The 14,788-nt window shown below is 27.6% G+C and overlaps 1 protein-coding gene across 1 annotated transcript in view; it reads left to right on the top strand.

Moving 5' to 3' along the window:
* The window catches only part of Mer (ezrin/radixin/moesin family protein merlin), a 42,783-nt gene that overhangs the window by 21,827 nt on the left and 6,168 nt on the right, over positions 1-14,788 (top strand). Inside the window, exons 7-12 of the mRNA XM_067276068.1 lie at positions 62-196; positions 1,062-1,136; positions 4,362-4,475; positions 7,281-7,403; positions 9,231-9,362; positions 9,634-9,719. Of these exons, the coding sequence (XP_067132169.1) occupies positions 62-196; positions 1,062-1,136; positions 4,362-4,475; positions 7,281-7,403; positions 9,231-9,362; positions 9,634-9,719 (665 nt within the window). The remainder of the gene's footprint in view (positions 1-61; positions 197-1,061; positions 1,137-4,361; positions 4,476-7,280; positions 7,404-9,230; positions 9,363-9,633; positions 9,720-14,788) is intronic.

The following is a 14,788-nucleotide window of genomic DNA, read 5'->3' as shown; positions in this document are numbered from 1 at the left end:
TTGAATTATTTATATTTTGAATTTTTAAAAATAATAATTTTTTCTTCTTTTAATTTAATAGAATAAAAAAGATAGTGAATTATGGTTAGGAGTCACTGCATTAGGATTGAATATTTATGAAAAAAATAATAAATTAGCACCAAAAATTAATTTTCCTTGGAGTGAGATTAGGAATATATCATTTGATGATAAAAAAGTAAGTAATTAAAAATTAATGTTAAATAACAATAAAGTAATGTTAGTTGTAAATAAAAATCATACGTAATTAAAAATTTTATTTGTTAAAGGAATTAGATTGTTACAATTAAAACTAATTTAAAAACAAACATTCTTTGAAGTTTGATACTTCAAAGAATATTTTAAATTTTTCACACAATTAACAATCAAATTTCTGTACACAATGAGAGTTTATTGCTATGTTTATGAACTGATATATTTGATAATTTCTAATATGTTTATTAGATTTCTTAAATTTTATCAAAACATTGTGTTCATACACAATATTTTGATAACATTTAAGAAAACAAATTAGTGTACCTAAACTGGGACTTTTAACTTTGGAATTTAAGTAATTTAGAAAATTTTAAAATGTTTTACGTTTGATTTTTAGAAATCATTAAAATAAAATCGTTAAAACTAGACTTTTGATTAGATATAATAGACTAATGATTTATATAATTTTTAGGCAACATGAAGCTTTTTTTTTTTTTCTCAAAACACAACAGTTTTATTAAATTTTCTTTCTTGTATAAAGTTATAGTAAACATTGAAATTTCAACAAATACAGTGTGCATTAACTTTTTATTTTGTGATTCAGTTATGAGAGCCAATTACATTTCTGTGAAAATATTTGAATTTGCTGCAATTCTGATTTAAATATTCTTTAATTACACTTTATTGGATGCTTTTTAGTTCAATGGATGGGTTTCAAATAAAAGTTAAGATTTCTAAGACATTATTTTATGTAAATAATATGCATGATTATACTTATTATAATTAAATAAGAATAGTTTCATTTTATAAAATTTATAGAATAGTTGTATAAAAATTTTTTTTTACAGTTTACTATTAAACCAGTTGATAAAAATGCTCCTTCATTTCAATTTTACTCATCTAAACTTCGGACAAACAAATTGGTAAGTTAATGTATTTATTATTCATACGCACACAAACACGTGCACACACACACACACACACACACACATATATATATATATATATATATATATATGTGTGTGTGTGTGTGTGTGTGTAATCAAGTAATCTATAAGATAAATAAGAGCAAAAGTATATCAAAATATATATATTTTTCTTCTGTCCAGATATTATATTAAAAAAAATAAGTGCAAATTGAAAGTTTTATTATGACAATCATTATACATGCTATTTCTGTTGATTACAAATTTGAAATATTTTGATTTGTAATGTGAAAAATTAATACATTTAATGAAAACAACTTAGCGTTGATTATAAATTTAACTATTTCATTTTAATATTTTTTTCATTCACTTGAATCTTACCTTATTAAGGAGAAATAATAATAATAATCTGGAATTATGCAGTTTTGTAAAAATGCATGTTATGCCTATATATAGTAACTCCAAATCACCAAAGCTTATTGGTGCAAGTTGCCAATCTAATTTTTTTCCCATTTATCCATATTGGTATTTTTTTAACCATTTTATATTTACAGGGTTCGTATGCATGTGGAAAGTCAGGGATTTTAGATTAGTGTTCAGAAAAAGTTATGGAAAATCTGAATTCGTTGAAAATTGTCAAAAAGTCAGGGAATTTGTCTGCTTAGCTACCTTGTTGATTTTGTTTGCGGAATATGGCTGACCAAGTATAGCCATCTGAAGGCAGCAAGAAGTAATGCTGCAATCTTTATTACGAATATAGCAGAATCCATTTTTCTATTGAAACATTTATAGTATTAGAGGAACCACTAGATGGACAAATTTGTCTTTTATAAAATTTTTGTGTCTTTCTTATGTGCATAACTGCTTTCCTTATCTGATATCATTGAAACCATCTTCCAAAAACATTGAAAATTTTTCTGGGCGCTTAGTGCTTGAACCTTGCACAATAGCATATAATGAATTAATTTTAATTTTAGGCATGTTATAAGTCTTACTTTATTGTTCTATTATATTGTAAGAATATAGCGAGGTTGAGGCCAAAGTTTTAAACGTGAAAACATGTACGTGGGATGTTCAGCAATGCTTTCCTGTAAGCCTAGAAGTTTGACCATGGTGTTTGGAATGTCGAGCATGATTCCACTGACTATCCAAACACCATTGTCAAACTTCTAGGCTTACAGGAAAGCGGTGCTGAACATCTGACGTACACGTTTTTGCGTTTAAAACTTCGGCCTCAACCTCGCTTATATTTTAAAATCACTCAAAATCAGAACTTTAAATCACATCAAATTGTTTAATTTTTTAAAAATTTTGTTTGAGGTTTTGATGTTTTGACAGTTAATACAAAGGTTTACTTTTACTGACAGTTGCAGGTCACTTTTAAAACTAACATTAATTAAACGTTTATGTGAAGGATTATTATAAAATGCAACACTGAGGAGAGCATTGCAAAACTCTGGGAATCAAACAGTCCCTAATATAAAATACCGCCAGATCAATCAGCATTTTTAAATTTTAAACATTTTGAGATTTTAAAAACACTTTATTGTGAATTTGAGAGAATAATCTGCAATACTCTTGATAATGTAATATCAATTAAAATTTTTCTAAAATATTTTAACTCTTTCCAACCCTACCACAATTGTTGTCTACACCCTCAATTCGAGGTAAGGTGTTAATGAATTGTTTTTTAAAAATGAGTGTGAAAATTGATAGATAATAGTAATAAATTACAAATATTTATTATTTTTTATTTTAATAATTTTTATTATGTAACAAAACATAATTTATAATTTCTTTCCAGTATATTAAAATTTTTATAAAATTTATTAAGGTATAAATTTATACTTTTGTAATGGACTACAGAATTCATTAGTTTCCTGCACTTTGATACATAGTTTAATAATTAGTTTAATAGACATAAAGTTGGGTAACAAATATCACTGATTTTGGTGAATTTAGGGCTTAAAATCAATCTACTTTACACACCGGAATTCAATACAAAAACACACTTAAGTGTGTTTTCGTTAGGGCTTAAAAACTGTCAACATTGATCATGCCTGTAGTATGTTATAGTTTTGAATGTCAACTAGGTAGCCTGATCTTTTTTTACATGGGAAAAACTTTATTTGAAAATTTGTAAATTTAACTTTTTTCCCACCCTTTTGTTGATAGATTGGCTTTAAAATTACATGTTTCTAAGTCAAGAGTTCATTTTTTTAAAACACAGTACAGTACTATTTGTATATCAGAGAATACTGTTTATTGATTTTATACTTCCTTGTGTTTACTAGATTTACATACAAATAATGATGATAAAATAAAAAAAGCTCATGTTTTGTTTGTAAATTGCTTATTTTTTCATTACACTGAAGTTGTGGATCCTATCAAGCATTTTTCTACAGGATGCATGTACTATACTTTTTGGCACAGTCTTTGGAACTTCAACTGCAAAAACAAGGATAGATGTTCACTGTAAAATGCTGTTTTATTATGTCGATATTTCACACCATAAGAAATGTGAGCGTTGGAATTTGGACAAAGTTGGTCAGGGAAAATCAGGGAATTCAAAACAAAAATTTGAGTAGGAACCCTGTATTTATGAAAATATTTTAATTTTTTGCATTTTTACCAAATTATTGTAAATATTTTTACTGTAACTATAGTAACTGTTTCATTTTTATTGTTTTACTATAAAATGGAATTTTCAGAAAACACATTAACATAAAAAAGATGAATATTGTAATATAGTGTGTTTAAATTTATTTGAAAAATAAAAAAAAAAATATAAATTAATTTAGTAAAGTTAAAGAAGTTTTAAATACTGTAATTGTAAATTTCAGGATTCTGTTTCAATTAAAATGTAATAAACACTTGAAGACAAAACCCAAAACATATCTACTTTTATTAAAATATAATAAAGAATAAAGACATTTTCCAATAGAGTTTGTTGTTTGTACTTTATAATAAAAATGTCTTACATCAAGTATTTAAAATAATCCTATTGAAGTGTGAAGGATTTAGGAAAATAAAACATTTTGTTTTATCTTCAAATGTTTGTTATATTTAAAGATAAATGTAATTCTTTATAAATTTTGAAAAACTGACATCTGTGTAATTTAAACTTTTAGAAAATTTTTGAGTCAGCTTAATAAATTTATTATTGTAAACAGCAGAATTAAAATATATTACCAATATACTTATTTTTACTTGGAAATTCAGATTCTTGATCTTTGTATTGGAAATCATGATTTGTTTATGAGAAGAAGAAAACCAGATTCTATGGAAGTCCAACAGATGAAGGCACAAGCTAAAGAGGAAAAATTGAGAAGACAAGTAAGTTAAAATAATGCAAAAAATTAAGATTTTATATTAATATAAATTTTTTCTTATTTTTCACTTTTTCTGTCCTGTGGGCACTAAGATCTAGTACTTGCGCAGAAATGGACACCAAAAATATAAAATGATGAAACATTTACCATTAAAACTGATGAAAAGTTGATGGAATGCAAAGTTGAAAACTTTTTAATGTTTTCTTCTGCTGAAAATGAAACTAGAAACATTAGAGCAGTGGTTCCCAAAGTGGGTGCTTCCCCCTGTGGGCAGTAAATCTAGGAGGCAAAAAGAAGCAAGTGGATGGCAGGGTGGGTGCTAGAGACAGGGTAATGACCAAATGCTTACCACAGGCGAGGGTTAGGGTCACTGACAACCTTTCCCTTTCCTCTGTTAGAAGAAATATTGTGTTTAATGGTTTCCAGATGCGGAGAACAATATACGGTAAGGATACAAAGTGTGAGGTTCATAGAAAAGTTTTTTAAGAATATTTCCTAGACTTTCTTACACAAGGGAAAGGGGGCATTGGTATAAGTTTATGGAAATAAGGGGGTTATGGCTTGAAAAAGTTTGGGAATCACTGCATTAGAACAATAAAGTCATTTAGTCGTGGATGTTTGCATTTGAACTGTAATGGTCATCTTGCCTAGAAAGTATGGTTTGTTCTATTTATTATCTTAATTAAATAATAAATGGTCAAATTTGTTTGCAAACTTACAACAGAAATAACTCATGATTGTATAGTTGTAATTCAGATACTAAAGTAATTTGAAATGTTTGATCTGTTTCAAATATTTTTCTCATTCAAATTCGTCCTATTTTTTACTGCTGTCATAATTGAAAGTAAAGAAAGAAAATTTAATTAATAAAACAGCAACATTCTTTGGCACCATTTTTATCACACAGATGGCATGTATTTCAATTTTCCATATTCTGGTTTCCGTATACAGATACATTCAATCCATAAAGACAATTGAGCAGCAATTTTTATTCATACTTTTTCATCATCCATTTCCATATATGAGTACTAGGCTTAAGAGGGCCTTTTTCCATGTCCATTGTTGGTTAGACTGGACAACAATGCCATATAGTTGAGTGGTGAGGAACTGGATCCAATGTATCCAAGGCAGATCCACATATGAAAAATTCCTGGGTTTGCTAGTCAAGATTTAATTCCTGGTTTCCATAACAGATAGTTAATGCCTTAACTATTTCAGCCATCCACCTGTATATATAAAATTTTGCTATATGATGGATGTTTTTAAATGTAAAATTTATTTAAATTCAACACACAAATTATTGAAATAAAAATGAATCATAAAAATTATATTTGAATCTCATTTCACTCTATACTTTGAGTTTAATTTAAGAAGTTATTTATTAAATTTCTTTTGGTTTTTATTAATTTATTTTAATTGATGATAAAAATTATTGTTGTATAATTAATATAAGAAAAGTTGAAAAATTAAATTTAAATTCAAATACTGTATAAAAAAATTTATTAGTATTTCAAGACATAACTTGAATACTAATAAATCTGGCTTGTATCGTTTGAACTGACCTTTTATATTATTTGTTTATTTATTTATTTCATATATTCTAAAGCAGAAATGAACTTATAAATGAATAAAATAAATATAATTTGTAAATTTCATAAATTAATACCAAGAATAATAATTTCTAGCAGTTTTATGTACTATTTCAAAACTTGGAATTTTTATAATTATAAAATTATTTAATATGTAATAAAATAAATTAGCAGTTCAAAGCAATTGTGCATTCCAGAATTATGTATGAATTCAAGATCTGGAATTAAATTCATCATTTGTAATCCAATTAGAATAAATTAACAAATATAAGAATGGAGAGTCTTAAGTTACAAGTACATAGATAATGATTTTATTATTATAAAATGCATGCTGTTAATGTTATAATGTATTGTACCTGGAAATTCAGTCACAAAATATCGAAATAATCTTTTTTTTTCTTTTTATCATTTATTCTGTAGGATTTTTAAATTGATTAAATCATACAAAAAAGTGAAGCTAAATTATTAATTTTGAATCTTATTTGGCATAAACAAAATTTAAAATACAGTAGAGCGTCGTTTATCCGAATCAGTTGGGGACTGGGGTTGTTCAGATAACCGATTATATACGAAAATATATATTAACCTATCCCATGTTGTAATTTTTTTTCGTTGCATGTTGCTTCGTGTTGAATTTTCGTCGATTTTAAGCCTAACGAAAATTTTTATAATAATAATCGAGGCTATTGCATCGTTAAAAATTATTTCTTTATTTTGTACAAACAAAATAAATATATTGAAAAATATAAAAATTATACTTCAGAAGTTAATCTAGTATCAAAAACGTTCGATTCAGGACGACACAGTCCGACCGGAAAGCTTTCGGTTAACCGGCGTTTCGGTCGATCGGCTTTCGGATAAACGACGCTCTACTGTAGTTTATAATTAATACAGAATATTATCCTTAATTTTTAATAAATATCCAAAAATAATAATTTAAATCAAATTTTGATTGAGAGAATATTGATCATTTTAAAATTTAAATGCATAATTTTGCAATCCAAATTATTTTTTAAATTTAAATTATATTTATCATCCCTGATTATGTACAAGTGATGAACTTACAATTTGATAAATGTAATACAAATGAAAAGAGCTATTGTTTTAGTTTGTTAAAAAGTCAATCATTTGTTTAATTCTTAAAAAAATAATAAACATGTAATTTGTGTATTCTAATATAAAATTTAGTTACGAAAATGATTATTTTCAATTTAATTTAGGTCGAAAGAAACAAATTGGCTCGAGAAAAACAATTAAGAGAAGAAGTGCAGAGAGAGAAAGCTGAATTAGAACAAAGGTTGATGCAGTATCAGGAAGAAGCTAGACTGGCACAAGAAGCTTTAGTTAGTATTTTTTTTTAATTATCACATTATGTCTTAAATTAAATTGCATTATCAGCTGTCATAAACAGGCAAAAGTTGTGACAGATATACAGGGTGATCGTAATTTAAGTTTCACTTTGGACCGCCTATAAAATGAAAACTACTGGACCAAATGTTTCCAAACCTGGAAATATTATGAAGAAGGTCATGGAATTCTATAATCTGCAAAAAAATAATTAGTTCAAAAATACCCCACCAGGGGAAAAATCAAGGGGTATTCCTTGTATTGACCGTCATAATACATTTTTACAAATAACGCTGGCAGTACACGTTCAGTGTGCTACCCACCATTTCCTGGAAGTTAAAGTGCAATATCGTGTCCCTCACAGTAGCTCGAAGCATAAGCACCATTTTCCCCTTGGTGGTGACTTTTTGAACTAATTATTTTTTTGCAGTTATGAAATCCCATGACCTCCTTCATAATATTTCCAGGTTTGTAAAACATTTGGTCCAGTAGTTTTCGTTTTATAGGAGATCCAAAGGTGAAACTTAAATCATGTTTACCCTGTATTTTAATATAATTTGGTTTTGTAGTCTATTAGCAGTTTTGGAACTATTGTCCTTATTTATTATTATTAATTATACCAGCTGTTTTTCATTCTATACGGCATCGAGATTGTGAGATCAAATTATCATTCATAATTATAAGTAGGGCTGTTTAGAAGGGAAAGCTGGGGATTTTTCCCTGGGCCCAGAGAAAAATTGGAGATTGTAGAGGTTTCTATTGCTATAAATTAATGCTATTTTTAATAATAAAAAATAAAAACTTTAAGACTACATTTTAGTAATAAAGAAACATTCTACATATTTAATTAGTATAAAGAAAAAATGACATAAGAGGCCTTCTCCAATCTTGGGCTCTATACAAGCAATCGACAGTTCTGATTATTACACAGTTATCTTTATTTTCTTGTTAGACTAAGATTCTGTGTGAAAAGTTTAATTTGAATTTATGTTTATAGTAGTTTCGACATAGAAGAAAAGAACAAAAAATGTTTATTGATAAATTTGAACAACACAAAAACATTTTTATGTTATAATATATTATTTAGAAAACATTATTACATATAGATTCAATAAATAAATATATAAGGTAATTTGAAACTTTATTGATGTTATAAAGAAAATACTGTGGTAAAGTGAGAATCATTTTTTTAAATAAACTCAAACATCCTCTCTTGATACCTATCAAGTGTATTATTATACTAATGAGATGTGTAATACATATAGAATTGTGGATTATCAGTTATATAATTATTGACTATTTTAATTAATATCTATTAAAGTAGTTTTTAAATTTAATTTTTAAAAATTTTGCATGTCTTTTGGTTTTATGCAGTTGTATTTTAGTACATTTAATATTTACAATAATATTTGAAAAAAGATTAAATTTATACACACACGAAATATATTTAGAAATTTATATGATGTAGTGTTGTACAAAATGAAGTGTTATGATCAGTTAATTATGTTGTTTAAAATCAAAACATCATTTATCTGTTGGTTTATAACAGTTTTTCTTGTGTGATTTTATGTTTTCAGTACTTTTTGTGGTGAATTATATATTTTTTCCATTGTAACTGACATGTCTTTTCCAAATTTCTCCATAAAAGTTATTTAATGTGTAATCTAATTTATTAACTATATATTTTTCTTGTGAAAATACCGTGGGTATCCATTTTTTCCGAAATAGAATCGGTTCACATTACCCGAGATAATCAGTGTTCAACAGCAATAATATTCTAAAACCAAAATATAAATTATTTGAACTGAAATATTTAATTACAGAGAAGATCAGAAGAAACGGCTGAATTATTGGCCGAGAAATCTCGTTTTGCAGAAGAAGAAGCTATGTTACTAAAACAGAAAGCTGCTGAAGCTGAAGCAGAAATACAAAGAATTAAAATAAGTGCGATTAAGGTTAGCTGTATATTTTAGTATAAGTAGTAGAATGAAAATTAATTTTAAAAAATAATTGTTTAAAAGATAATTAAAAATTATTAAAGAAAAGTTTTGTATTTTGAAAAATTAACTGTAGTCATTTTAAATTAAATCAGTTTAGTTATATTTATGATAATCCTAGTGATAACTATTAAAGTTGTCTCATAAAAATTTTTTTAAAAGTTATATGTGAAAGAATACAAAAATCATTTATGTTTTTTGTTTTTGATATAAAATTTGAAAATTTTAGACAGAAGAAGAAAAAATAATGATGGAACGCAAAGCACAAGAAGCAGAATTGCTAGCAACACAAATGGTTGAAGAATCTGAAAGAAGGCAAGTTTTGTTAAAATAACTTTCTTAAAATATATTGTTTTAATTTTTATGTTCAACTTATTAATCATATTATTTATTGACGGAAAAAATATTTTTAACTGAGCTGTCTCTGTTGTTATCCTATTTTCATGGATTGATGGTATGCCGCATATAATCAGATGCACAAATACCTTTTGAGAAAAAAAAAATGCTGGCATCATACAGATGTCAAGTGCCTCCTCACATATGAAAGAATTAGAGGAAAACTACATAGGTTAATTCTTGCAAGCATGTAATGAGCAAAATTTGACATGATAGCTGTTTAAAATGAATTATAAACAAAATACTACAGCTTATAATCTGTTCTTTTTTCATTCCTGGGCTACAAAAATAAATTCCAATTCATTTCAAATGAACTGCTATGTTTGCTTGCAACATGTCTTTTCACACATTGCATTGTCACACAACACAGTATGACAAAAATATAACAATTAATTTTGATAATATAAACTGTGCAGCTTGTAAAAGTTCTATCATAACAATGTTATTCAGGCATTTTTGCAAATGCATTTGATAAAATTATGAGAATTCTTTAAATTATAAAGATAGAAATTTACATATTTTTGGCGTCATGTCGTAAATAGCTGAATTTTTGATGATCCAAACATTACTACTATGATTGTTTCATTTCTCATATAGAAAACATTCCAGTTTAAACAATTGGCAACAAATTTTGACTTTTTGTATGCAGTAATACCTTGGTTTTCATTGACTTTGGTTATCATTGGTTTCAGTTTTCGTCAATTTTTTTTGCAAGAAATTTGTCTCGGTTTTTGTTGGTTGTCTTGGATTTTGTCAGTGTGTCCATGTGACCTTTGCTGCTAATTTTGCGAAAACAAAGGGCAACCCATGTGTTTTCCTGCTCAGTGTGGTGTTGATTCTCATTGTATGAGCATTATTATCCCATGTCTCTAGCCAAACAATTCCATTGCTTCCTTTTCTTTTTGCTCCATCATAGGACCAGAGAAAGTTTCCAGAGCAAGCAGCCCTTCAAAGAAGGCCAGGAATGATCGAGTTGAAGAAGGAAATCATTGAAAAATATGAGAGGGGCATTAAGATTGCTGAAATCGACTGCTTTTATATTAATTTCTTACTGTTTTTAGTATTAAACACCATATTTATTCTCTCTATAGAGAATAAATATAGTGTGTTTTTGTTATGTATTTTGGAGTGTCTAGAATGAATTAATTGGGTTTACATTGATTCATACGGAAATAATAATCTTGGTTTTTGTCAGTTTCGGATTTCACCAATTGTTTTTGGATGGATTATCAACAAAAACTGAGGTATCACTGTATTTTGAGTGATTCTAATTTTTCATAACTTTATGACTATATTGCATAAAAAATAGAAATAAGATTAAAGTAATCAGATTTGGCAAAACTTGTCAAAATGTTAAAGGAAACATTTTTCTAAGTAAAATAAAACAATAACATGTAAATTGACAGACTTATAACAGAGAAAGGAGTTTTTGTTTATGTGATGATAAAACAATTAGTGGTTTATTGATGTTAGCAGTAGTGGTGGTACCAGCTGCACTGATAATCTGGAAAAAGTAACAATTTTATTACCCTGACATTGAAGAATAATTTATCAATCTCCAATTACAAACAAAGCTGATATCATTCAGTGAAATTTGAGAGAAAATTTAGTGTTGAAATTTCATATGTTTATTTTTTGCATTTTCAGATCAATTACAATAAATGTATTTTTGGCAATCCACGAATATTTTATATCAATAGAAAGAAGAGAAAATGCAGAAATTAAACATGTCATTGTGCTTTGATGTAATGCTGATAATTTCACAATTTTAGAATAAACTGGTGTCTGTGAGACATCATGCAACCTATCTTGTTTGTTTCCATCATGTGCCTTCTGGAGGGATGTATAACCTCACTTAAACTAACATGCTGGCATTCCCAGGGGTAAATCGGCATGCACCATTTTTACATATGGAAATATCTGATTTTGTGGTCTCCTGGATAGTCTGACATGCTAGTCAATCCATGAAAATGCAGTATACATTATTGTTTATGGACAATAACCATCTACAATGCTATTATAATTAAGATTTAAAGAAATAACATCTTTAATAACAAGAAGTATATTTGGATTCTGACATTTTCATTCTAATTTATAGACTATCGTCAGGATTATAAATTATCAAATTAATGAATTTTTGTTTGAGCCTTTCAAATTTTGTAATCTGGTTGAAACAGGTATTCTAATCCATTAGTTTGTTAATATAGAATCCTGACAAAGGTCCATAAATTAGACCATATTCATAGATACAAATATTTCTTGCTGTTTAAAGATATTCTTTCTTTGAATTAAAAATAATTGAAATTTTAATCAAAGCATCATTAAAAATGTTTAAATTCAAAAAGATAAACTGAATATGCGATATTATTTTAATCATGTGATATGGAACGGCAAATTCTGGATGATAGATTTTAAACTTAATTATCGAGAGATCACTCTTCCGATGTTATGAAATTATTTTTTGTTCTTAATGCTATTAATGCAATCATACATAATTTAATAGAATTATTTGTCATTTTACTTTTTCTAGTTTTACACTTTTTTAACTTATTTATTAACTTAAAATTTATTATTATTAATATTGCAGTAACACTTTTTATTATGAGATGATTATCAAAATTGTGTTTCATTGCTACCATTTTTTGAATTGCATTGGAATTTGTTTGATGCTTTTCTTAGATAAATATCCAGAGAATTGTATGAACCATGTTTTCAGTTCAATTATTATGCCTTTGTGTCCTTTATGATAGCTTAAATTTATCTATGTATACTAGTACATTATCAATTAACAGGACTTATTATACTGGAAACTATGGATGCAGATATTTAGTCATACTGATCAGAAATAATATTTTTTATTTAGTTCACCTGTACACATACACTTTAAGCTTGTGTTTCGGACTTGTTCGTCCCTCCTCAGCAGGCATTCAAATAGCACTTTATTTTCTGTATTTCCGGACTTCTTTAAAAATTTGAATATACTTATAATCCACATTAACCAAACAATTCCAAATGTATACATTCTGTGTTATTCGTTTCTACCTAAACTGTGATTCTATGAAACTATGAAACTATAGTTTAAGTAGAAACGAATAACACAGAATATATACGTTTGGAATTGTTCGGTTAATATGGATTATAAGTATATTCGAATTTTTAAAGAAGTCCGGAAATACAGAAAATAAAGTGCTATTTGAATGCCTGCTGAGGAGGGACGAACAAGTCCGAAACACACGCTTAAAGTGTATGTGTACAGGTGAACTAAATAAAAAATATTATTTCTGATCAGTATGACTAAATATCTGCATCCATAGTTTCCAGTATAATAAGTCCTGTTAATTGATAATGTACTAGTATACATAGATAAATTTAAGCCATGTTTTCAGTTCTTCATCAGTTTTAATCTTTGAAGATTTATTTTGTGATAAAATTTTTAATATTGCTGTTGAAAAATACAAGTACAGTAGAGAGTCGTTTATCCGAATCAATTGGGGACTGGGGTTGTTCGGATAACCGATTATGTACAAAAAAAATATATTAACCTGTCCGATGTTGAAATTTTTCTCCGTTGCGTGTCGCTTCGTGTTGAATTTTCGTCGATTTTAAGCCTAACGAAAATTTTTATAATAATAGTCGAGGCTATTGTATTGTTAAAAATTATTTCTTTATTTTGTACAAACAAAATAAATATATTTAAAAATATAAAAACAAAAAAATTATACTTTAGAAGTTAATCTAGTATCAAAAACGTTCGATTCAGCACGACACAGTCTGACTGGAAAGCATTCGGATTACCAGTGCTCGGATAAACGACTCTCTACTGTATATTATATATACAACATTCTTTTACATTATATTACTCAGAGCTCTGAATCAGTGTGCTATGAGATAAAGCTAGGTGTTCTGTGGCATGGGGAAAAGTGCAGAGTATATGGTGAGGATGTGAATATTATAAATATGTTGTGGATTCAAAACAGGCAATGATTTGTCTACCATGTGTTTATTGCCACTGATGTGACAGAAGGAATTCTGACAAGCTTCAAACTTTTACACCTTTGCAGTCATATTTCACAGAATCTGGGCACGTGTAAATTTGGTGAGTTGTGTATCAAGGTCATCATCTCAATTTTTGTGAAACAACAAGTAGATTATGTCTCTGTTGCATGACCTATGCTCACGAGATCTTGATCATGTGTTCTTCACGCTAGGATTGTGTGATACTTCATCCAGAATGGTTTCCACGTGGTTAAGAAATGAAATAAAATAAAATTGATATAAAAATATTTGAAATTAATTATATCAATCATCACAAAGTAAAAAAACAGTAGATCAGTCATTTGTGTTGATATGCACTTCGTAATTCCTATATTTTTAATATATTTATACTTGTGGTGTGTTGTGGAATTCTGGAAAGTACCTACATATGTTTTATGTGATAAAAAGCTGCAGAGCACTGCTGTAAAATATTTTGATTACTGAAATATGTACTTTTGTAATGCAATATACAGTGGTACCTCGGTATGTGTCTGCTTTAGAATAAGTCCAATTCAGAATACATCCTGTTTGGACGAAACAAATTTTGCTTGGTATATGACTTAATTCAATTATACACACCATCTATGAACAAGTAGCACTATCGGTGTACTAGACCAGACTAGACATTTGCGGTGCCACGGTCTATAACTTTGTTAAATTTCTTCTGATTTTAATTTGTAAGTAAAATTGTATTGTTTTTATTAATCATGAATTGCAAAAAGGCAAATGAAAAGCAACAGAAAACTAAAAAAATGACTAGAATCACAATGAACTGAAAAAAGAGATTGTTGAGAAATATGAAGGTGGCATGCATGTTGGAGATTTAACTGTTGTATATCGTATTCCGAGAATGACGATATTGACAATCGTGAAAAATAAAGACATTATTAAATCTGCTAATGTTGCAAAAGGGGTTAAATCAATTTCTAAACAGAGATCGGAGACATTAGATC

Source organism: Centruroides vittatus, unplaced genomic scaffold (assembly GCF_030686945.1).
Source record: "Centruroides vittatus isolate TY-2023 unplaced genomic scaffold, ASM3068694v2 contig_658, whole genome shotgun sequence".
In the NCBI taxonomy this organism is placed as follows: Eukaryota; Metazoa; Arthropoda; class Arachnida; order Scorpiones; family Buthidae; genus Centruroides; species Centruroides vittatus.
The sequence above is the reverse complement of the archived record's forward strand: the minus strand, read 5'-3'. Positions and strand labels throughout refer to the sequence as shown.